General features: G+C 34.0%; 2 protein-coding genes across 2 annotated transcripts; both read right to left on the reverse strand.

Moving 5' to 3' along the window:
* Positions 1-6594: 6594 nt before the first annotated feature.
* Positions 6595-8675, reverse strand: LOC139194418 (uncharacterized). Its single transcript, XM_070818900.1, has 3 exons — positions 8521-8675; positions 7141-7325; positions 6595-7024 (listed from the first exon to the last, which is right to left on the reverse strand). The coding sequence occupies exons 2-3, from the start codon at positions 7309-7311 to the stop codon at positions 6953-6955; spliced, it is 243 nt and encodes an 80-aa protein (XP_070675001.1). The 5' UTR covers positions 7312-7325; positions 8521-8675; the 3' UTR covers positions 6595-6952.
* A 10359-nt stretch (positions 8676-19034) lies between these two features.
* LOC103421235 (uncharacterized) lies at positions 19035-20668 on the reverse strand. Its single transcript, XM_008359264.4, has 2 exons — positions 20414-20668; positions 19035-20165 (listed from the first exon to the last, which is right to left on the reverse strand). Exon 2 carries the CDS (start codon positions 20107-20109, stop codon positions 19141-19143), a length of 969 nt encoding a protein of 322 aa, XP_008357486.1. The 5' UTR covers positions 20110-20165; positions 20414-20668; the 3' UTR covers positions 19035-19140.
* Between the last annotated feature and the right edge of the window lie 5909 nt (positions 20669-26577).

Consider the following 26577-nt stretch of genomic DNA (forward strand, 5'->3'; position numbering starts at 1 on the left):
GCCAACAAGAACTTCATCAAAAGAGTTCAACCACAATTCTCAAAAGATTCACACACTCTTGATCAAGACAGTGTGAAGCAAAACCAATTTATGGTGCCAACAAGAGCTTCATCAATGGAGGGCAACCACAATTCTCAAAAGCTTCACACATTCTTGATCAAGACAGTGTGAAGCAAAACCAATTTATGGTGCCAACAAGAGCTTCATCAAAGGAGTTCAACCACAATTCTCAAAAGCTTCACACACTCTTGATCAAGACAGTGTGAAGCAAAACCAATTTATGGTGCCAACAAGAGCTTCATCAATGGAGGGCAACCACAATTCTCAAAGGCTTCACACACTCTTGATCAAGATAGTGTGAAGCAAAATCAATTCATGGTGCCCAACAAAGCTTCAACCTCAAAGCTTCAACACCAAAGCTTCATCTACAAAGCTTTAAAATATATATATATTTATTTATTTATTTATTTATTTATTTTTTCGGAATTTCGAAAATTCAAAAATTCGAAAAATCGAAAAATCGAAAAACAAATTTTCGAAAAAAAAATAAAAAAAAATATTTGCCTAGGCCTCCGCTTCTTTGGGCCTAACAACTTTCATAACAAATATATATGAAAAATGAGTTTTGGGCTACCACTTAGAAAGGAAATGCCTCATTTGTCAACTCCTTCGACCGGAGACTTGGGGGACTCTTACCATATGCTACTGCACCTTGATACTCAGAAGTCTCACGACCACTCAGTGACTTGGATTTTTCAAGTCTCCAAACGAGAAGTTTTCCTCACTCGAGAAATTAAGGGAACACTACCTCAACCTACATGCTTCACTCACAAAGCTTCAACATACAAGCTTCAACAAAAGGAAAAATTCAAAGAATTTAGTGAAGAAAGCTTTGGTGTATTTAACACAATACGTTGAAATGAAGGAAAGCTTGTTTATTGATATCTCCGATAAGTTACAAATATGTACATATACATGAATCGAAATAAACAAACACGAGGGAGCCTTCACAAAGGTTGCTCAAGAGAAGTATTAGCAGTCGGCAGAGCCCCAGAAAGATGAGGCACCAGAGGGTGATTATTCGGAGCCTTAGTACTAGACAAAACCCCAAAATGAGGAGGCACCGAAGGTTGATCATTTGAAGCTTTATTACACAGTACAGCCCCAGAAGACGAAGGCAATAAATGCCTTTGGAACAAACCCACAAACCTCTGATGATCAAGTAAAATCTAACCATCAGATTCCTGCAACTAATCGAGCTTCCTCTTCATGTTTGTAGCATAGTCATGTGCGAGCCTGTGCAACTGTTTATTCTCATGCTTGAGCCCTCTGATCTCCTATTTGAGACTTATCACTTCAGTCGCCAATGATTCAACTTGGCGGGTTCGAGCAAATAGGCGTTAGGCCATATTAGACACAGAACCTGCGCACTGAACACTGAGAGCCAGAGAATCCTTAACAGCCAACTCATCAGACCGTTTGGAAAGTGGTTTGTTATCTTTGGGAGTGAGAAGGTTTATGGCCACCACTGCAGCGGTCATATCATTCTTCATCACAGAGTTCCCAACGGTAAGAGGACCAGTAGAGGATAAGAAGGATGGGCGTCATATGTTGTCTTGAGAAGGCATGGTTGCCTCTGCACCAAAGTTCAAGTCAAAATGACGGTCGGATAGGCCAGACATTCTCAAAAATGATGAAGGAGAAATGAAGTGCAATAAATCTCTGAAGTAAGGGGAAAATTCCTACAAGCAATAACTCTCTGAATGTACTCCTTGCACACAATTGGTGCCCTTATAAAAGAAAGGGCAACAGAGTCGTTGGTTCAAAAATTGAATAGGCATCACTCTCCGGATTTCGAAGAGGCACCACTTTCCACACGCAACATCAACTCCTCGGGTACCATAGATAACTTTGCCAAAGATCTCTGATAAAGTTTAGACACATAAATTTTGAAGGTCTAGCTACCCTACTATTACCTACAAGGGTAAAGAAACAGCACCACTGCTTGATAACTAGAAAGTCCCAATGTGTGTCAACCTCCGTGCTCCGTGGCAAGGTAGACTGGCAAAAATGCCCAACCTTTACTCACATTCGAGAAAACACTCCCAACAAGATTGCTTGCTCAAAAATCGAAGAGGAACCACTTTTCAAATCTCGAAAGCCAGACTCCCAACAGGATTACTTTCTCAAAAATCGAAGAGACACTGCTCTCCAAATCTCAAAAGTCAAACTCCCAACAGGATTGCTTTCTCAAAAATCGAAAATGCACCGTTCTCTGAATCTCGAGAGCCATATCCCCGACAGGATTGCTTGTTCGAAAACCGAAGAGGCATCGCTCTCCGAACTTCGAGAGCCAGATTTCCTTGGATAAAGCTTGTCTGCAATCTTCACACGCAACATTAGCTTTCCATATACCACAGACCACTTTTTCAAAACGCTCTGACAAAGTTAAAACATGTGAAGCTTGCAGCTCCCACTACATTGTTATGACCAAGAAGTGTAAAGGAATAGCATTATTACTTGCTAAAAAATCGAAGAGGCACCGCCCTTGAATCTCAAGAGCCAGACTCCCAACAGGATAACTTTCTAAAAAATCGAAGAGACATCGCTCTCTGAATTTCAAGAGCCAGACTCCCAACAGGCTTTCTCAAAAATCGAAGAGGAACCGCTCTCCGAATCTCGAGAGCCAGGTCCCCGACAAGATTGCTTGTTCGAAAACCGAAGAGGCATCGCTCTCCGAACTTCGAGAGCCAGATTTCCTTGGATAAAGCTTGTCTGCAATCTTCACACGCAACATCAGCTTTCCAGATACCACATACCACTTTTTCAAAGTGCTTTGACAAAGTTAAAACGCATGAAGCTTGCAGCTCCCACTACATTGCTATGACCAAGAAGGGTAAAGAAATAATATTACTACTTGTTGTTAGGGAGACTCCTATATATGTCGACCTCCATCCTCCATGGACAGGCAGACCTGCAAAAATGCTCAACCCTTCCTCATATCTGATAGGGCACTCCCAACAAAGCCTCTCGAAATACTCAACTTTCTTCCCCCCCTAATAATACTTATGCAAACCAGCCACATTAGAGCAAGAGTATCTCATATCATCAGGGTCAAAAGCAAGAGTATCCCATATCATGCTTTTTCCCTGTCTTTTCCTTTGGCATTGTTCTTACCTGCAAAACAAGGAGAAAGAGAGCAATCAGTCAACACTCGGAATCAAGCTTCCAGTCAGGAACTGACTGCCTGGAACCCCTTGCCCGATTACTTACCTGGCATTGCTCTCGAGTACTCATCTTCAACATCTTATGCTTCCAGAAAAGATACCACATCTGCTTGAGGAACAGATAGAGCAAGTGAGAAGGATACAAGAAAGCATGTGGAGACAAGCGCAACAGAACACATGCCGATTCATCTATTACTTCATCAACAGCAAAAGTATCTCATATCATCAAGGTTGAACGCACTCTTGATTTGATGGACTTGTTTTGACCCTCAAATTCTTAAGTCGGCTTTATACTCTGGAGGAAACCAGAAAACCCTTCAGCCCAGTTCAAGAATAAGCCTGTGGAAAGTTACTTCTTCAAAAGCAAAAGTATCTCATATCATCTCTTCTCCATTTGCTTCTCCTTATCCTTGTTGCTGTTTACGACACAAGGAGAAGGAGAACAATCAATCGGAAGCCGAAGTCGAACCTCCGATCCAGGTTGCTTGCTTGGAAGTCTGATTGTTTACCATGTCTGTTACCTCTTTCGGCAAATCTCCTAGCTCGGCGACTTGGGAGACTCCTACTATAGGGTTTTGTATCGCACTTGACCAAGCCCGAAACTACAAGTAAGTTTCAAGTGAAATTGATACATTACCTTGTGCATCTTCATCGGTTAAAGATACCACCCTTGGATGGAGGAAAAGTACTTCCAGAGAAGATGCCACATCTACGTATGAGACAGATAAGGCAAATGGAAATGATACCACACTTCAGTACTTAGAAGTTTCGTGATTACTCAATGGCTTGGATCTTGCAAGTCCCCAACTGAGGAGTTTCCCTTACTCGGGAACTTAGGGAAGCACTGTTTGTACCATACTTGACCAATCTCGAAACTACTGAGCACCGGTCAACGTTATACCTTCAAGGACCCAGAAGAGTTTCCCTACAACCAGGAGGCCAATCACAGCGTGACATGTGTCAACATTAGAAGCCAATCATAGCGCGACACATGTTAACATCAGAAGCCAATCACAACACGACACGTGTTAATGTCAGAATGAAACTAGAAACTCTCTTCTATAAATAGAGATCATTCTCTCACAATATTTCCTAATGTCATTTGTACTAAATCATTCACTAGTACTCACTAAAGGAGAGCTTGAACCTATGTACTTGTGTAAACCCTTCACAATTAATGAGAACTCCTCGACTCCGTGGACGTAGCAAATCTGGGTGAACCACGTACATCTTGTGTTTGCTTCCCTGTCCCTATCCATTTACATACTTATCCACACTAGTGACCGAAGCAATCTAGCGAAGGTCACAAACTTAACATTTTCTATTGTACCAAAGTCCTCACTGATTTTGTGCATCAACAATGTTAAAAATGTTACAATTAGTATATTTATATTTATGGCTAAATTTTTTATCATATATTTTTATTTTTAGTTTGAACCCATTTTTAATTTGCAACTTTTTTTTTTAATTTGTACCAATTTTCTTTTCAATTTTAATTTGTACCAATTTTCTTTTCAGTTTTAATTTGTACCCATATATTAATTTCTTTTTGTGCCCATATTTTATAAAGTTTTATTTGTATTTGTACCCATATTTTTTTATTTATATGTACCCATTTTTAATTTTGCTAAATGTACCCATGCTAATTATATGAACCATTCATGTAATTTTTTTTCAAATTTTTAATCTTAAAATGTACTCATTCTTAAATATACCAATTTGTTATATGTAAAATGTACCCTTTTTTTTATTTAAAATCTATTCAATTTTTTTTTTCTAATCCATTTTTAAACTAATATGGGTACATTCCTTTGTCTTTGATTTGAGAATGTACCCATATTTTGATACAATAATTTTTTGGTTAATTTTGATGAATGTACCCATGTTTATACACACACACACACACAATAGTATATTTATATTTTAATATTTTTAATCCCACAAATTATGGTTTTTTATTTAAAATCTCATTCATATAAACAACTATAAATTTCAATTTTTAATTTAAAAAATATAGTAATGTACATAGAAATAAACTATCACATTAATTTCAGGGACTTGGATCGAAAATTGAAAACCAATAAGGTTTCAGTTTTAATCTTAAAATGTACTCATTCTTAAATATATCAATTTGTTATATGTAAAATGTACCAATTTTTTTATATAAAATCTATTCAATTTTTTTTTCTAATCCATTTTTAAACTTATATGGGTACATTCTTTTTTCTTTGATTTGAGAATGTATTCATGTTAAGTTTAATCGAAGAAATTTACTAATTTTATTAAGCCTAATATCTTTTTCTTTATTTTTGTGATTTTGAAGAATGTACCCATGTTTTGATACAATAATTTTTTGGTTAATTTTGATGACTGTATCCATGTTTATACACACACACACACAATCGTATATTTATATTTTAATATTTTTAAAATCTCACAAATTATGGTTTTTTATTTAAAATCTCATTAATATAAACAACTATAAATTTCAATTTTTAATTTAAAAAATATAGTAACGTACATAAAAATAAATTATCACATTAATTTCAGGGACTTAGATCAAAAATTGAAAACCAACAAGATTTCAGTCAAAGAATATTCATAGCTAGAGACCGCCACATCCAAAATCTCCTTCTTTTTTTTTTTTTTTTTTTAATTTGTGCTTTTGATTTTCGGTACATACGTTTCATTTCCCTTCCTACTTTTTGTGACCTTTGATAAATAATCTTTTCAATTATATGTCCTAAAATTTGCTTTTGCTACCAATCTTGCTTTATTCTTTTAATATAGGTGGGTACAACTTTGGCTAAGGAAACTCATGTCCGCCATTAGTTGTTTCCAACACAAAATGGTATTGTTTCGTTTGGAACTTTGGATTATGTCATCGTTCTCACCAAACTATTAGGTCTGCAGTGGTACGTTGTTCATCTAAATTTACTTTAGCGTGACTGATTGATTTTGAGTTCGATACTCACAGCTAACACTTCAATATCAGATTGGGAGGATGGCCCCTAGGGGTGAGACGTGATCTTCTCGGACACGAATAAAAGCTTGAACGTTAAGAGAAACACTTCAGTTTGGATGTTACGTCAATAGGAATAAAAAATGTAGTTTGAGTGCCTCGAGTAAAGCTTCAAGTGTTCAAGCTTTGATTTAGAGAGAGTGCTCTCGAGTTTTGACAATTTCGCTAAAGCATAGTGATTAAGCCAAAATGAACCACTTTTAACCCATATCTAAACTACCGTCACACCGGAAAATTACTCATCTCGCTCTCTCATCCGGCAACCAATTCCATTACCAATTCTCTCTGTTTCTGATAACTAGAAGAACACACAACAAGAACAGAAGAAAACATCACACCACAGCAGGAACACAACCACGTACCAAATTGGCTCAGGTGGGTGTTCACAATGCACCCACATGAGACTGTTGAGCCAATTCAGCTCATGTTGGTAAGAGCATTTATTAAAAATTAAAAAACAAAGATAAATTAAGCCTTCGTTCTACCGACGGAAAGACTTAGGTTTACAGATTATTGGAAATTTTCCTTTAAACCGAATTAAGCTGCAACAGGAATTTTCAAAAATAATATGTCCAGAACTTCACATACCTGTTGAATCAAGCAGGGAAATTATACGTGAACATTCTCTCCAAGCTAAGCCTCTGTTACTGATGACTCCAAATAATCATACATCAATTTAAACGACGTTTCCTACAAAACCAAACTACTTCCTTCCCCTGCTCAGCCTCTGCAAGTGATAATTGATGCTTCCCATTGACTTTCTGTTTTTGTTGCTCTGTTACGAGAGAGTCAGGTGAGTTAGGATAGACTTCGAGCAATGAAAGAATAGATGCAAAAGACGGAAAACAAAATGAAGATGCATAATCCAAAGGAGAACAACTGAAGACCTACCTGAGCCTCCATACAAGTACCCAAAAGTTCCTTCTGCTTTACACACTTATCATCACAGAGCTGGTTTGGAGCCATGCAGTTGAGAAATGCTATCATTTCCTTCATGCAAGGTTTGTGAAAAGTGCCAAATTTCTTTGGATTTATATACACCGTACCAACTTTCCGACCCATTCTATAACTAACACCTGTCCAAGCAAGAAACTGTTAGGTTCGCCCAAATCTTGGAAGAAGAATCAGAAAATTCCAGTAGCAACAAAATCGAATAAATCATGAGGAAAGCTGCCGTGAACATGACCAGAACCATTGCTTTTATTTAAGTTACACGACTACTTTCACCTAGGTGGAAGGCACATGTAAGGTCTTATCCAAGAGAAAACCTGAAAATCTGGGTTCACAAACTTACATAAAACATTTTACATAAAGTGGCAAATGCTGCAACCTTTTGCCGTTCAACTACTCACCCAAAAATGCCCCATAAACCCCAATTTGTTGCTCAGAATTCCAGTCTGCAGTTCAAACAACAGTCTCATCCAAAGACAGTTGTTGTAATCGGATTCGGGGCCCTGTGACCTAGCTGTTTTAGTTCTATAGGTAAAGACTAAGGACCAAATAATGATGGTCCTGAAGGTCCTTTTAGAATTACTTACTGGTTTACAAGTAAGCACATTCATCATATGCTTTTTCCCACTGCACCTTACGAAAGATTCGAATTGAAAATAGTAAAATAAAATTAAAACAGCGAAGCCCTGAAAGAACTCGTATTCAATGGATGAAACACACCCATCATTGTAAAATTCTTTCGGCGTCCACAAACTTTGACAGAGCAAAATTATAAAGCTTGAAACCAATAATATACACTCTCTCTCAAACTATCAAAACAATTGCAATTCAATGTTACAAAGCTCAAAAATCAAGAGCGCGGCACAATCAAATCTTCTTTCGATCGTCAGCAAGCCCAAAAATGGTATAGGATTCAAAACAGTAATGAACAAAAACCCAGTTCGCACAGTAAATGAGCAAGAACATATTAACCCAATTGCAGCATAAATCAGCGAGGGTAAACTAACCCACTTGCAGCGTAAACCAGCTAATAACAAATTATCCCAGCAAGAACAAATTAATCTAGTCCAAGTGTTAATCAGCATCACAAAATTGACCCAGTTGCAGTGTAAACAAAAGAATGAGCACTCGATGCAAAATGCTAATTACATTCAATTAAATTAACAAACTTTACATTTTCCCCCAATTTTCACGACCTAGAACACTCTTTGGATCAAAATCAAGTAAAAAGTAAATAACAAACCCAATTCTACAAACACAGAAATGAAAGCATGACAAGTAGAGAAGAAGAAGAAATGCAGGAAGGAAAAAGTAAATTACCGAATTGGTGGCTTTACCCGCTGAGAATGGCCACTCTAGGGCTTGCTGTTTCTTCGAATTTTTCTTTAATTTTCTCCTGGTGATTGATTTCCAGAGAGAACGCCGAAGTTGTTCGCAAATGGGACGGAGAGCAAAAGGTCCTACATTGATTTGGGCCAGGCTTAATAACAATCTCAAGATTGTGGACTGACTCAAATTGACTAGCCGGCTTTGGGCTGGCCTTATTAAAATAGACAGATGAAATTAACAAAAATATATATAAATATATTTATATAGATAGAGATATATATATATATATAGGCTAAATTGGATTGTTCATCCCTGTGGTCATAGGACACTTGCATGATGAACCCCGTGGTGAAAAAACTCGGAATTAAACCCCTGTGGTCTAGAATGTTAGCAAATTTAGTCCAAAAGTAAGATTTCTGTTAAAGGACTGTTAAAAGTTGGGATAAAACTGTATTTTCAGTTCCAATTGACATTGAATTGGGGCTTTTTTTTATTTAAAAAATTAAGCATTATTTTTTTTGTTAATTGTTATAAAAAAAATTATTTATTTTAAATGTGAATTGGAATTGAAAATACAGTTTTACCTATACTTTTAACAGTCATTTAACATAAATCTTACTTTTGGACTAAATTTGCTAACATTCTTGACCACAAGGGTTTAAGTCCTAGTTTTTTCACCACGGGGATCATCATGCAAGTTTCCTATGACCACGGGGATGAATAATCCAATTTGGCCATATATATATAAGGAAAATTGGATTTCTATGAGTCTCGTTCTCTCGGTTTCCAAACAAAAATTTTATTGTCACCCGGTATAGGTCTGTTGCCTCAATTGTCTTTGTGGCAGATATGTACTCGTGTGGTGCTTGTGTCAGTCGTAGTCGTGGAAGGGTTTTACTCTATGTTTGTTTGTGCAAATTCTCTCCATACCAATGTATTAGTCACTGGAGAATACGTATCCATGTGAAAACTAATGTAACTGGTAATGCTCATCAATTGCTATAACTTCTTGTAAAATAACCATTTTAATCTCAATCCTTTATATCAAATCTAAGAGTGAATGATCATGTTTTACCTGATCACTTGGTGCATGAGACCATTCTCATCTTCTCACTTTCATTTGAACCATTTTCATTAGGTAGAAAATAAAACGGATTTTAACAAAAGTTCTTTGGAGAAGTAATAGTTCGTGTAGCCGTTGAACGTAATATGTGAATAACGGACTTTAATACTATGTTATAATTGAGTTTAAATGCTCTTCGTACATCCACCACAATTAATTATGCCCATCTAATTTTGACAACCAAGAAACAATAAGAACATTACGTGTGGACATGCGATGATTTTTTAATTTCTCCGATAAAACTCTTGAAGTGTTTTCTTTTTATAAAAAAATTATAGTTGTGGACTTTTTTTTAAATTTCCTATTAAACTTTTTTATGTGTATTCTCAGTACACCACACGCAAGAGTTCCTCTAAGAGCTGCTGCATGTGTTCTGAAAAGTCAAAAGGGGAGAATTGAAATCCTCTCCATTGTATGGAACAAAGGCAACAACTTACCGTTAGCAATCAAAGCCAACATTGCAAAAGCGAAGGAAGCTAAAAATCATGTCAGACACTAAAAATCAATGTCCTTCTACTATTACTGCGGGCAGTGCACAGTGCATACGCAATTAGGCACACGAAAATTCCTAGGATCCGTTGCAGTGGCGGAGCCAATGTGGTGTCATGATCGTCGATGACCTTAATAATTTTAAAAAATTTATTTATATTTATACGTATATTGTATTTGATCCTATAAACAGTTAGGGTAAACTAAATTACAATCTTCTCTCATCTTGTATGAAACTCTATTGTGCGCGCACCAAATGCTCGATGAATTCCTAAGTTGACTAGTCTTGACAATTTTCAATATTACACCATAGTTTCCTATAGACATCCTCTACAAGCCTATACCGATCATTAGTATTGGCAAGAATCGTTAAGTTCCTACCAGGTGCTCGATGAAATGGTCCAATAATTTTTTTTTTTTTTGGTCAAAATTATGACCCCATTAGTTGAAAACCCTTGATACTTTTTTTTTAATTCCTAAGTATTCAACACTCAATCAAGTTGATGGATGATGAGTGAGGGAAACAAAAAAGAAAAGTTGGTGGGTATATGGACCCTTCTCGATATCCAAAGTTCCAACAGCACTCCACTAATTTGCACCAAACAAGCAAGTAATCAAGTTGTTTTCTTCATCCCTCTTGATTGCCAATTGTCCATAATTAAAATTGCTTTAGCTTGAAGGCGTCTCATGGTTAGAAATCAGTCATTTCATCAGCAATTATTGATTATCTAATCTCTCAAGGTATCTCCAATGTTGTCCTTAAAATTATTCCTACCACCGTATAAACCCTACATATACGTTCAGGCATCCTCCAATGGGCCAAAAATGGAGTCCCTATAGCATAGGGACTCGCCAAAGTACTAAAAAAAATCTCAAGTATAGGGGTGTTGTAGGAAGGATTTGGATCCTCTTCGGATCCCCTCCTTGGGGATCCTAGGGATCAACCCATGTGGACTGTTAATCAAAAATCGTGCGGCCTCAATTAAATATTTTTTTATATTATTAAAGTAAAGCAACCTCATTTTGCTTGAAAAATATAAAAAAAAAAATTATGACCACACGATTTTTTATCAACAATATGTGTTCGTTGATCCTTAAGATCCCTAGGAAGGGAATCCGGCGAGGATCCAAATCCTTGTAGGAACTCTCAATGGGGAGGGGTCCATAATCCTTTTGAGTTGGGTGATGTCCCACCACGTGAATAAGGTGTGAAGCTGTTGTGCAACTACAAGGAACGCACCCAACACGCGCGAATAATACTTACTCGCATGAGTTAGGGGCGGGCCTCGCTGCTTTGTTCTTTTGCTTATTGATATGAAGTCAACGGTCATGATAGGTGTTTAGATCAACGAATGCGAAATCAACAATGGTTTTTATTTTTTAAGTCCCTACATTTAAGAATTCTACTATAACGACCTCTTATTGGAAACAATATTCCTCTAAGCACCTAAGGTCATCTCCAATCGAAGGGTCCAGAGGGCCGAAAATAGCCCTAAAATCGTCTCCAACCGAGGGCTAGGCCAGAGGGCTCGGGAATCTGGGAGGGCCCCACGGAATTCAAAGGGCCATAGGGCCAAAAGGCTGGCTATTTTTTTTTTTATAGTTTTCCTATTGTTGTCGATTATAACCGACAGCATTAAAGAATGATTTTTTAATATTGTCGGGTATAACCAACAGTAATAGGTAATCATAGGCAAAAAAAAAAATTATTCACTATTAGTGTCAGTTATAACCGACACTAATAGTTTGAAATTGTTTTTAATATAACGGCTAGCTGAGTCAGCTAGCCGTTGGGTTTTTTTTTTTTTTTAATTTAAACATTTCTTTTCTTCTATAAATATGGTGAAGTTCTTTCAATTCTTCACTTCATTTGCAATATTTCCTTCTTCAATATTTTTCAATATTTCCTTCATCTATAATATTTGTTTCAATTTTTCAATAATTTCCTTCAATATTTTTTCAATAATTTCCTCAATAATTTCCTTCATTTTTTTCCTATAACTTATATTTCACAAAATTTGTTTCATATTTTTTTTAAATTCCATTTTTTTCCTATAACTTCTATTTCACAAAATTTGTTTCATATTTTTTTTAAATTCCATTTTTTTCTATAACTTCTATTTCACAAAATTTGTTTCATATTTTTTTTAAATTCTTTTTTTTTCCTATAACTTCCTAAGCCATTATACAACATTAAATTAAATTAAGTAACATGAAACAACATTGAACAATATGAAACAACATTAAATAACATTAACCAACATAAAAATTAGACAACATGAATTCAAAGTTGTGTGAATTATATCCCAATATCCACCCTATTTATAGCAAAAAAAAATTCAAATTCAACGGCTAGCTGAAGTCAGCATGATGTCAGCTACCAACGGCTAGCTAACGTCACTTAGCCGTTGGATTTGAATTTAAGTTGTAGTTTTTAAATAATAAATTATGTTTGGCCCTCGATTGGAGACGGTTTTTTGTGAAAGGGCTAAAACGAGCCCTTTGGCCCTTTGGCCCTTGGTTGGAGACAGAGGCAAATATGGTCATGTACTGTTCATTAAAATATTAATATCTTGGAGAATCTTAGAGGGCCAGATGGCTAAAACGAGTCATCTGGCCAGCCATCGGTTAGAGAGAGTCCTCAAGAGTGGTGGTAGAGACCCTAAATTAGGGTCTACCATTGGAGATACTCTTAAGGATTGGGGGTTGAAAGAATTAGAATATCTAATTTAAAATCAACTGGCAATGCTCAAAATGTTATAAAAAAAAGTTTATTTTTATGCATTACTATGTTTTCGACGTGATATCCTCTCACTACATGTAATTTTTTGATAATATGTTTACTTACAATAAACGAGAATTGAAATCCTATTGAATCATTTGTGTTTACTTAAATGATGAGTGCTAGAGAAAGTGTGAGTTTCTCCGTAAAATCCCCAATCCAATACTTGAATATCATGAACCAAATCAACTAGGGCGTACAGTTGATTTGATTCATTTTCCTTGATGTCCTACCGCATGTTATCGGATTCCTTACTTCTCCAATTCCTTTATATATTAAGTAAACAATCCTTAACATTAAGTCATCTCATCATTCAACTTATTGACATATCTCAAAGTAAATCCATATTCACATGTAACAGGTATAATCGTTTAACCATTGCATGTCTCTTCTATAGTATTCGTCAAGTGAGTAACACAAGATCTACTGTGAGAGGATTAGTGCATGCACTCGTTACGTGTAAGTTTTTCTGTTGTATCGTATGTACAATGTGATAGTAATCTCATTCTCAAACATGCTTTGTTTCAAGCCAAGTAACTCCAATCATCTTACCAAATAATTATGTCTTCAGATTTTTGCACTGCTGAAACGACTTCAGAAATTACAGCATGCATGTGTGAGTGATAAAAGAAAATTCGCAGCAACTGATCTCCATATATTTGCTTGTCATGGGCCATGGCTGGTGTGTCACATCCAGAACAAAACTACAAAGTAGGTATAATATTATTCTAAATTTCATTTATGTATGCAAAACCAACAGCTTTTGAATATTTCGTGGAACAATTCGATCTGCTTTTGTTTGTCTCTTTATATATCCAGCAGGGCGCCATGACAGCCAAACCTTCGATCTATAGAACCCTAGAAGGAGGATAGGCCAAGAAATTCTGGCCAAGCTCAAAACTGAGGCCCCACCTTATTTTCTGCAAAATTCTTTTGATTAAATTATGATTATTTGCTTCTAATAAGATAGATAATGTTGGATTTTGGGATTCTCTTGATGATATATTTCAACTTTCAAGAGTAATGCTTAAGATATGTATATTTCAAAGAGTAATGTTGAAGAAACTTTTTTTTTTTTTGTTAATACTACGATATATTTGTATTAAGAGGCGAATAGGCTATATGTAAGTCGTAACATGTTAGCGCGCATACTCTTTCTCTATCTATAGGCAAGATTCTATCCAAATTTATGAATCTTCCCAGCATCAAATTTTGAGATAAACCCCATAATGGGACAATCATTACAATTTAGTATATGAAGCTCGTAATTTTTATGAGTCGAACTTAAGACTTTTACGTACAAGTATAGAAACTAGCTTTTGATATATGTATTAATACAAGCATGTTTAATTCATCTTTAGTAGCAGCTCACTTTGGAATTTTTTTTTTTTTGGGAAAATTAGGTTCACATCCTTCTTTTTGTTACTCCATTGATTAAAATCATATTCATTTTCAATTTTTTATCAAGGTCCTTGGGTATTAATAACATCATTAATTATTTGAATAATAAAATATATTTTTTTAAATATATTCATTTAGTGTTAAAAATGTTACAACTAGTATATTTATATTTATGGCTAAATTTTTTATCATATATTTTTATCTTTAGTTTGTACCTATTTTTAATTTGCAAATATTTTTTTATTTGTACCAATTTTCTTTTCATTTTTAATTTGTACCCATATATTAGTTTCTTTTTGTGCCCAATTTTTTAAAGTTTTATTTGTGTTTGTACCCATGTGTATACCGTTACGTGACATTGTATATTTAATCAATGATAGAAAAATTACATATTTATATTTTTAGTTTGTACCCACTTTTAATTTGCAACATTTTTTTGTTATAATGTACCCATTCTTCTTTATTAATTTTCTTTTTAGTTTTATAATGTACCCATTCTTCTTTATTTATGTACCACTTTGTTATATGTGAAATGTACCTATTTTTTTGTAAAATGTACCAATTTTTTTAACACTATGGATACATTCTTTTGCCATTTATTATTTCTTATTTTTACATAGTTTTTATCCATTTATTAAATCAAAATGTTTGAATTTTTTTATTGTAACTATTTCTAATAGTATTATAATGAGGGATTTTAAATTTATAGGATTATAAAGCTCATAAAATATCAAACAATTAATGTCAAAACTATAAAAATATTAATATTAATAATAATATAATGAGGTGTACAAAGTCAATGGACTTTGATCAAATTTTGAATACTATATTAAGGTTTTAATCAAAGAATGTTAAGTATTAGGGATTGTATCCAAAGTATCCCAAGATAAATTAGGTTCATATCCTTCATTTTGCTACTCCATTGATTAAAATCCTATTCATTTCAATTTTTGATCATGGTCCTTGGATATTAATAACATCATTAATTATTTGAATAATAAAATATTTTTATTTTTAAATATATTCCTTTAGTGTTAAAAATGTTACAATTACTATATTTATATTTATGGCTAAATTTTTTATCATATATTTTTATTTTTAGTTTGTACCTATTTTTAATTTGTACCAATATTTTTTTTCATTTTTAATTTGTCCACATATATTAGTTTCTTTTTGTGCCCATATTTTTTAAAGTTTGATTTGTGCTTGTACTCATATGTATACCGTCACGTGACATTGTATATTTAATCAATGATAGAAAAATTACATATGGTATATTTATGTTTTATACCTAAACTTTGTATCATATATTTATATTTTTAGTTTGTACCCACTTTTAATTTGCAACATTTTTTTAAATTTGTAGTATTTTATTTTTAGTTTTATTTTGTACCCATGAATTAATTTCTTTTAGTGCCTATATATTTTTTTTAAATTCATTTGTACTCATAATTTTTTAATCTTTTATTTGTATCCTAATTTATTTATAATGTACCCATTCTTCTTTATTAATGTACCACTTTGTTATATGTGAAATGTACCATTTTTTTTAACACTATGGATACATTCTTTTGCCATTTATTATTTCTCATTTTTACATAGTTTTTATCCATTTATTCAATCCAAATGTTTGAATTTTTTTATTGTAACCGTTTCTAATAGTATTATAATGAGGGATTTTAAATTTATAGGATTATAAATCTCATAAAATATCAAACAATTAATGTCAAAATTATAAAAACTATAAATATAAATTGTAATATAATGAGGTGTACAAAGTCAAGGGACTTTGATCAAACTTTGAATGACATTAAGGTTTTAGTCAAAGAATGTTAAGGATTAGGGACCGCATCTAAAGTATCATTTTTTTTTACTAACATAAAACATAAGGGGTAATTTACATGAGGTTACAAAATATTTACATTAAGATTATTGGATCAATCAACATTTTATGCGTTTAAGGAGAGGTCAATGAAGAGAAAGTTCAATAAGTGATATTGATCTTAGTTTGGATGAAAAATTGTTTATACTAGCTTTAGTTGAAGGGCAAAATTGTTTCTGTTGACCTACGTTAGGAAATAAAATGTCTATCAACCGATGCCAAAATATGAAATACCTACTAATTATACATGTTTGGACGAGAAACTTTCAAAACACCAAAAAACTTTTAACTCAATTGCTAGAAATGCACTACAAGGCCAATGAACAAAGAACTTTCGAGGTACCAACGAACTATTCAAGAACTAGAAACCTATTACTAAAACACTACAAATGCACCACAAAGATAACGGACTTCCAATTCATTTAGTCATTTTTCAAGTCCTATTTAATTTGTGTAGCGCAATCCTAACACATTTGACCTAAATTTCATGAAGCCTTAAAGTCCAGGAAAACTAAATGACTATATCAGTTCGTATTAGATCCTAATGTAATGAGTTGGTGTCCCTGGCATGTTGATATTTCAATCAAAATTTTAGGCTTAAACTTGAAATTTTAGGATTAAACATGAAATTTTAGGATTAAACTTGAATACAAATTAAGTGTAACGGAACGAGGATATTGTCATGACTAATTGACTTATTGTACGTTTGTTGCTTAGTAATATGGAAACAAAGTGTCTAATAAGATTTTTAAAGTGTTAATAACAGTTCTCTTGAATAAATAAATAGAAGTTGAAAAGTATTAAAATTTAGTTGGGCCCACCGACCCAAGGTTTTAATGGGATGGGGCCATGAAATTGACAGCAGCTTTGGGATTTTTTGGACCACAACCCACATGGAATGGACTATGTTTGTTTCCCAGCTCTAAAATATTATCATTTGGATAAACTGACGATTGACTCTCAAAATTATTATCCTTAGTTGAAAATTGAACCGTTGAATTATTTTTTTGTTACATTAACTCTTAGAATTATTGATATCAGCTAATTAATCTCTTACCATCAGATTTAATGAAATTTTATCAATTTTATCATTAAATATTGGCACAACTTTACCCTCAAAAGTGAACCATATACTAGTCAGGTACCAGTATTTGACGATAAAGTGGAAAAAATTACCAAAAAAAAAGGTTTAAGTCAATTTCAATTAGAATAATAATTCAGGGGCTCAAACGACAACTTACTCCTTTTTTGTGCATTAGCCAAACACACAACAATGCTTTCTTAATTCAAAACTTCATGAGGAAGGATGTTATCTTTTTCCAAGTTTCCAAGTAGTAGTGTGTCTTTAGGAATTCAAATTTTGAAAATTTGTATTATTGCAGATTAGAATGGAGGAATTGATACTTGAAGAATGGGCAACTTTTGGCCAAGTCGCGTGATAACAGCGACATTACTTCTTGTTCAGGTAAAAAGTCTAACCTCTCACAAGCAGCACAATTTCGGCCGAGTCGAGTACAAAGTCTTCCTCTAAAGGCAAACCAATCATGACACCTGTCCTTTTGAGCTTTAGATTGGTCACTTCAAAGATTTTATGTTCGAGCTTGAAATGAGAAGACAAATATCACGAGATCAAGAACTAGTTAGTCTCTGTATCAAGATTCAATAATGCGGATATACTTGATGGGATGATTGCGAAAGGATAGCGTATATGAAACCTGATGTGCCCAAAATCCTTAACTAGTTAGTCTCTGTATCAAGATTCAATATTGCGGATGTACTTGATGGAATGATTGCGAGAGGAAAGCATATATGAAACTTGATGTGCCCAAAATCTTCTACTAGTTAGTCTCTGTATCAAGCTTCAATAATGCAAATACACTTGATGGGATGATTGCGAGATGAGAGCGTATATGAAACCTAATGGGCCCAAAATCCTTTTCGGGAAAATGAAATTTATTGTTGAACGGAGTTTGTTTTGTTAATAAATGTGACATTTGAAAGAGAAAATATGTTATGCACGATTGCAGGGCAAATTCACTCCCTTCCTTTGAAGACGAAAAATAGAATAAGTCCTTAAAGTTAGCTCAAGCGGTGAGAGATAATAAAGTAATGTGTTAGAATAAGCATCGCTAATCACCTCCAATAAGACCCCAAAAATTGTTAAATAAGACCCACAAAGCAGATTACCTGTGGATCATTTTTTATTAATTGCATTAGCTGAACAAATTTCAACAAAATGCAGTACCCACTTCTGCCCAACATGGCTTAAGATGAATACGACTGCACTATGTGGAAGCCACCTAAGAACATTAAGAAATCTACGTGCATCGGTAATGTTACTATGGCGGGATTCCAAGTCAATCACACACTAACACGTTACAGTATGTGACTGATAAGAATATCCTTACAGTGGCATTTCCGTTGTAGTTCTTCTCGAACCGAGTCTTCAGACAAAGGATTCTAAAACCCTTTTCTAGCAAACATGACTTAAATTGGTAATTATACCAATATAAAGGTGAAGAAAAACAATGGTAAAGAAAGAACAAGATTAACCTAACCACATGATAGTGAATGATTACTGGTCAAAGAGAAAAATGATTGGACCGCAAGTTCCCCACTGGAACTAACCAACACCTTAATCACTCCGCACAATTTGCCAATTCTGTCTGGTATCCTTCATGAAGGCTCAGACAAAAATGTTGCAGACCATTCATGGTTTTTTTACCCTACCTCCCCCAAAAGCCCGAGAAAACAGTATCTCAAACTAATAACGCATGCACCTCTAAACAAACCCGCAAGCTAAAAAAATATAAGTAATGGCAGTGTAATGAAGAAGATAAAAAACCCTTTCAACCTCTAAGATTAATACAGAAGTAAAATCCTCTTTCAAAACTAATTAACAGAAGAAAAGAATTAACAGATATCTCTTGGTAATTAACAGAGATCTAATTGCCCCATCTTGTCAAGTTGGGTTGAACATGCAGGAGAAGAAACCAGTGGAAGTACCTTGGAAGAGCTTGGAGGATTCTGATGATTCTCCTTGTTGTTGCCAACAATGAGTCTTATAAAAGACCCCTCTCTCTCTTCTGCTGTCATTGTTGAATTTGTTGAAGCTTTAGCCCCACAATCTTGAGCTGCAGAAGCTCCAGTACCGCCATTTTTAGCTGCCCTTTTCTCAGCTTCCTCCATCAATCTCCTCAGCAGCTTCTCCTCTGCATCTCTCAAGAACTTGAACTTTGGAGGGGGTGAAGATTTCAGCCTGTTCATCTCAGCCTCCGTGGAGGATTCAAAGAGGGGGTTGAATCCATGGTGTTTGTAGGCCTCCAAATTGCTCAAAGGTGAAAGTTTTACTGATGGGGAGGGCATAGGGGAGAGAAAAGGTGTGTCCACAGCCAAAATTATATCACTCAAGCTTCTAGTTCTTGACCCTTTTCTGCTACTTTTAGATTTCCCATCTTCTGATTCCAAATCCTCCTTTTCTTCCTCCTTGATTGTGAACAAAAACCTTGGTGGGCCAGCCAGATTGTGCAGCCTCATCAGCTCTGAGATTTCCACATTTTCTTCCCCATTGAGCTTCAACAGCAAATCCTTTCTAGAACCCTGTTCCAAATCCGGCTCGCTACTTCCATTGACATTCACATCTGGCTCTCTCAAATTCTCATGGGAATTTGAATTTCGATTGCTGCTGGTGTGAAGAGAATTGGGTTTTTTGAAGCAATTAAATTGGAAGATTTCCTTTGCATGGTTGCTGCTGATGTAGTCATCATCTTCTTCCTCCTCAATCTCTCTGTTGGTGACTCTCTTCTTCCACCATAGCAGGTAGTAAAGCTCTGCAACAAGTGCCAACAGCAGGCACCCAAAAACCACGCTCAACCCAATTCCCAATCCACTCAAAGACGTCATATTTCTCTCTGGAATTTCATAGCCTCGTAGCTTCCAAAATCTCTCAGTTTTCTCAACTATAAACAAAACCCACAAGCAAAAAATAAGAACCCAGAAATTTAAGCCACTGAATAACAGAATAAGTACAAATTCTCTAAAAAGCTAAAAACCCACAAAGTACACTTTTGAAACTTCTGAATTTTTCACACGAATTTTACATACTATAAAAATTTCCACGCAAGTTGCCTCGGACGCACGCAACGAAGAAAAAGAAATCAGGGACTGTGAAATTCGGCGGAAAAGGAAAAGCAAAATATGAACTTACCTTTAAAGTCCAAGATTCAACCACCCAGAAGGGCCACAGCCACCACCACAATTTGTGTAGAAGTAGAAGAACCAACGGAGGGTAAAAGCTCAAAGCTTTGTTTGCAACAGAAAGTCAAATGAAAATTTTATTTTTTGCGAAGCATTCAGTGAAAGAATGAGGCTTTTTTTCTTTTGAAATTTTTTTTCGACTTTGGTGGTTTTGGTTTTGATAATTGGAAAGCAACCCACATGGAATTGGAAAAGCGTGTATGCCAATTTAATCATTTTTAAAAAAGGAAGTTAAAAAAATGGAAAGGAAGACTTGACAGTTTCTTGTAATATTATCTAAATTAAATATCTCCGTAATAAAGATGTGTTAATCGCACTCTAGTGTCTTATCTTTCAACTTAAATAATCGATAAGGATCTTAAAAGATACATAATGATAATAGGTTCGGCGCTAAAAGGTAACAACAGCTCTAGACTTACATTGAATTGTGGAAGGAATGAATAAGCTGAATTCGCGGAAAAAAAAAAAAAAAAAAAAACATCAAGGATGATGATATAAGGAATTCTGGAACGAAAAAGTTTAGATAAGCTTTCTACTTAAAGGGTAAGAAGCTAGCAACTAATGATGACTGAATATTCATGGTAGTTATTGGAGTGCATAATCACACCGCAGCAGAGCATTTAGATGATCATTTATTTGTTGATAGATTATCGTTAGGGGAGACTTAGTTGTTAAAGAAATATCGTTTCTGTTTTTTTGAAATATCGGTGGGAAAATAGCATATTAAAAGTTATTGTAGGAATCATAGTGGATTTTAATTTTTTTTAGCTTTTAAATTGAGTGAAATTATAATGTAGTTAAGAAAATAACACACTAAGGTGGATCTAGCAACTCTCCTGCAATACTATTGTTGAAACAAATAACTTCTCTTGTTCAATATATTTCATACATGTAGTATGTAGTTATTAGTTATATGATGAAGAAGAAAAATCACGTGTGGAGTGCATCTGACAAATTATTTATTCATTTTTCTAAACAAAACTTATTATTTTCTATTCATTGTTCCATATTTCATGCAATGTGGGAATTAATACCCTCGCACCAAGTATTGTATATCTATTTAATAAGGTACAGATCTTTAGCATTATTATTTTTTACTACACATCTTTTAACATATGTTTTTGTGAAGTTCACTTCATAATATATTTCAACAATTTAAGCTATTTATTTTTTAGATCTTCTTTCAAATATCATGTTTATCAAATTTGAAACCATATGACGATTAAATAGGTTTTAGAATTTTTCTGTAGAACTATATTCGTCAATTTTTTTTTCAGACAACTGTCTTAATGATTTTAAATTTGACTAATTTTTTACAAAAAATAATTTATGAATAATATTCTAAAAGATAAAGTTCAGAAAAAAATTTTTTTATCAAAAAGTGTGTAAAAAGAGTAATGCCCGAACTCGTCCCTTATATTTTTTTGTTCAATGTTTTCAAAATTAATAATCAGATTAAACAAAGAATAGTGGTAGTGCATCAGCCAAGCTGGCCATCCACGTAATACAGCGTGATTTAGAGGGACACTGCCAAACAATACACTTGTCACCCATCATCATCGACCTGGCCTTATTTCCTGGTGACCTTCAACCTCCTGCAAAAGCTTCTTCGGCCAACAGATATAAAATCCTTACTTTCTGCAGACCCAAAAAAAAGCAGGAAAAAAGGTTTAGTTTCTTTTTGTTTTTTTTTTTTCTGGTTTCTTGTTGTGGTTGGTTTCTTAGCTTTGGCACAATGAAAATACGTGCTCTGTTATGATTGATGTGATCAAAGGGTCACGATTTTGAGTCTCTATTTGCAAAGCAAAAGTAAGTACGATAGATGTTCTCTCGCTTCTCTCCAAGCGAAGAGTCTTGTTGACTTGACGTCGCTCCAGTGGTTGGTTTTTCTGGTTTCACACAACCTTCACTTATATGTCACTCTAAGGAAAAAGCTTAGAGAGGTGACCTTCCTTAATGCTAGCTCTGGTATCCTTACTAGTGGACAAAGAGAAAATTACAACAGAATCTTGAGCAAATGTATTTTGTTTTGTCTTTTAAGTTAAGTAATTAATTTACCTCTTTTCCACACATATTCCTCTTTTATCTTTTGTTTCCTTGCAACTTTTAAAGACATTCAGACCTACAATTACAAACCACTAAACTCCAATGGGGAGATAATATGTTGGTGGGAAAAACTATATTTCATACAAGTTAAACAAAACCATGTGAGTATGTTTTCTTGTTCAACACTTTAACTTTGGGTTAACGAGAAAGATTATAATAACTGAGGCAATCTGCCATTTTGTTCAACAGTGTTATTTATAAGGGAGACTTTAGATGTGATCCTTAGTCATGAATATTCTTTGATTGAAACCTTGTTAGTTTTTAATTTTTGATTGAGATCCCTGAAATTAATGTGATCATTTATTTCTATGTACGTTACTATTTTTTTTAAATTAAAAATTAGAAATTTTAGTTGTTTATATAAATGAGATTTTAAATAAAAAACCATAATTTGTGGGATTAAAAATATTAAAATATAATATACTATTGTGTGTGTGTGTGTGTGTGTAAACATGGGTACATTCTTCAAAATCACAAAAAAAAAAAAAAAGATATTAGGCTTAATAACATTAGTAAATTTCTTCGGTTAAACTTGACATAGATACATTTTAAAATCAAAGAAAAAAGAATGTACCCATATAAGTTTAAAAATGGATTAGAAAAAAATTGAATAGATTTTATATTAAAAAAATGGTACATTTTACATATAACAATTTTGTATATTTAAGAATGAGTACATTTTAAGATTAAAAAGTTTTACATGAATGGGTACATATAATTAGCATGGGTACATTTAGCAAAATAAAAAGTACAAATAAAAAAAAATATGGGTACAAATACAAATAAACTTTAAAAAATATGGGCACAAAAAGAAATTAATATATGGGTAAAAATTAAAATTGAAAAGAAAATTGGTACAAATTAAAAAAAATTACATATAAAAAATGGATACAAACTAAAACTAAAAATATATGATAAAAAATTTAGTCATAAATATAAATATACTAATTGTAACATTTTTAACATTAAATGAATATATTTAGAAATAAAAAATATTTAATTATTGAAATAATTAATGATTTAATAATACCAAGGACCTTGATCAAAAATTAAAAATGAATAAGATTTTAATCAATAGAGTAGTAAAAGGAAGGATGAGAACCTAATTTTTCATATTTATAAATACTGTTTCAAGTAGCGCTTTTTTTTCTTCTTCATAAAATACTCCTAACAAAAACACTTATGAATCTTAAATCATTTTAGATCGACATTCTAATTTATAAATCTTCGTCTCATCTCTCCTATGAGTTTGGTAAAAAGTATGTGACCGTATTTTTTGAATTCCTAATATTTCAAATAGTTATTATGTGATTTTTTTTTCTTAATGAACTAAATAAAGGAGGCAAACACAGGGTGACCCAGTGGTTAGAGACGAATTCTAGGCTCGTATTCCACACAGTACGTCTTAGGTTCGATTTCTGATGCTGGTAAATTACACGATGGTGGTCAAAGAGAGGCTAAAATGCCTCTGTGCATCTTTCTAACCTTTGAAAAGTAGACTAACGAAACCATTAGCTAATCTCTTTAAAATAAAAAATAAAAATAAAAACTAAATAAAGGTGACAAGATTTAGGTTTTTGTATATTTATATTGGCAAGAATAAATAAACTCCTCTAAGCCAAATTAACCCTTGGGCTTTTGTCACGTATCGTTGAGACGTTATTTCAAAACATCTGCATGGCAGGTCAATTAAAGCTTGGGCTGGCGGATGGAATTCAATTCACTGAAAATTGGTGGAGGCCCGAATCAGTACGGGCTTGTGCAAGGCATGTGCCCCTCTAGTTGTCAAATTGGACCTAGGGTGTGCCCATTTTTTGAGTCATTGATGATCAATGAGATGTCAAATCGGAAATATTTGTGATTTGCCCCATCATCAAATCAAAAGTTGATTATTGTAAGACCATGATTTTCCAAGACCGGAGTAAAGAGGATCGGAATACACGTACTTTAGAAGTTTGTCATGAACTCGACAGCCTTATTATAGAGCTGACTAAGCAGATTAGCAATCCTGCCATCATCCTATTCCAAAATTAGTGGGGCGAAGTCCACCGACTTCGCTGAGATAGAACATGCTTGTTTCGCAATATTCGGGAACCTAATCCAACAAGGAATCAACAAGCTTTCTATAATCTTAGAGTCTTTATAATTGGCATGCGCAGCAAGTAATCACTCTTAAGAGAATACAATATCTACTTCCTAGATATCTTGTGAGATTTCTTGGTTTAATAAGGATTTTACTATCCTAGAAAGCCATCTCCTCGAATGGTGTAAATACACCTTTTTAGGATTCATCTATGGTAGTTCAATCTTTGCATACTTATTTCTTGCCTACTGCTTGAGTCTTAATATTACTTACTAACTTGACCGTCGAAGGGCATTTGACCGACACACCCCGATCCTTGGATGTTTGTTCTTTTACAGGTTAACAAGTTTGGGCATCTCCACCACACACAGCGGTGCACAAATTTATATCCAACATCTATCATTTTTATCCAAATCTGAACCGATCCACATTAGCCATCTAGGCAATTTTGGAGACAATGATATTTAGGCGTGTTTGCTAACACATTTTAATACAGATGAGTCTTACATACATTAGTAGATTTTACTTTTATTAAAAAACATATTAATAAATGTGTCAATTTTATATGTACAAATCTTATTATTGAGTGTTGGGATGTCTTTTAAATATAGGAGCCTTCATCGTATGGTTGGTGAGCAAGGGGGATTGGAGTGGATTTTCCTTTCCACTACTATCCCGACCTTTTTATGATAAACCAAAAAACACCCTTTTGAAAAGCTGTATCACAAAACTCTACCTACACACTTTTGAATAAGGACATTTTAGTAATCAACATGAGTGTCTCACTCCCACTCAAGCATACTCCTCTCGTTACTAAACAGCTGAGTAGGAATTGCATCACTCCCACCCCTGCTCACTCACTCAAAGTACGTAAACATGCGTCAAAGTTATTGGCTAAACATTTGTTACTACTACTCCATACGTGCAAATTAAAGTGTTAAGGACTCTGTTAAAAATGGTCATAGCCACATAAAACTATTAATAAACGAGAATAAAAGTTATATCTTATATAACCGTATCTACAAAAATAGTTAATTTATGTGAGTTCAAACTATAAATCATAAAACCTATACAACACGACACAAAACCACATCTATTCTGATTCGAATGGAATGAGCCTCAATCCTCAATCCTCATCAACATCAACTCTAACACGTACGTAGTCTGTGGGTGGACACGTGATACAAACCCCTTGGACTAGAGAAAAGGTGACGGATCAAAGGAACGATATAAATCATAGGTCGGTGGGTGAACGACTGTTGTATCATATATATTATTAATTTACTAGTACAAGTCTTCCTGGAGAAGATATCAAGATATCATTTAATTACCATTATAATTATTAATTAATGTTAACCCCAGGTTGGGGTTGGCTGCTTGAAGAAATCATAAATTAATTAATTAATGTTAATGAGGAGGAAAAGTGTGGTCAGCGTGATGGTGAAATGGTTGGGACTAATCTTTGACCGTTTAAGGTGAGTGGTGTGTTGTGTTGGGGTTCGGAGGCACTGCCACCTGTTTGGGATGGATTTTATTTTTTAAAACAATAACGCGGACAGCTGGCTCGTCCTTCTTAAAAACGCGGTTTACATTTTATTTTATTTATAAAAAAATGATATTATTTGCTCCTTAATATTAAGTATTCTTTTTTTATTTGTAAGAAATATATGTTATGTTTGATTTTCGTCAAATACAAATTTGAATTATATTATTACTAGTCTATTATAAGGCTTAGCTTACTCTCGACCTCCAATTAATATAAATAATATATCACGTATCACGTGTATATATGGGTATTGGAGGCTTTTGCGGGATGATATTTCTATTTTTTTAAAATGGGGATTAGTTGTAAGGTTCACACATCGAATTTCAACGATCTGAACCGTCTACTTTTTAAGTTGCACTTCATAGATTATCATCCCAAA

This window comes from Malus domestica, chromosome 03 (assembly GCF_042453785.1).
Source record: "Malus domestica chromosome 03, GDT2T_hap1".
NCBI classification, from domain to species: domain Eukaryota; kingdom Viridiplantae; phylum Streptophyta; class Magnoliopsida; order Rosales; family Rosaceae; genus Malus; species Malus domestica.

Excerpts from the sequence above, each read along its gene's own strand:
- LOC103421235 (XM_008359264.4), bottom strand. The coding sequence starts at position 20,109 with ATGACGTCTTTGAGTGGATTGGGAATTGGGTTGAGCGTGGTTTTTGGG.
- LOC139194418 (XM_070818900.1), bottom strand. The coding sequence starts at position 7,311 with ATGGGTCGGAAAGTTGGTACGGTGTATATAAATCCAAAGAAATTTGGC. Across the intron at positions 7,025-7,140 it reads GTACTTGTATGGAGGCTCAG|AGCAACAAAAACAGAAAGTC; the intron begins GTAGGTCTTCAG and ends CTCTCGTAACAG.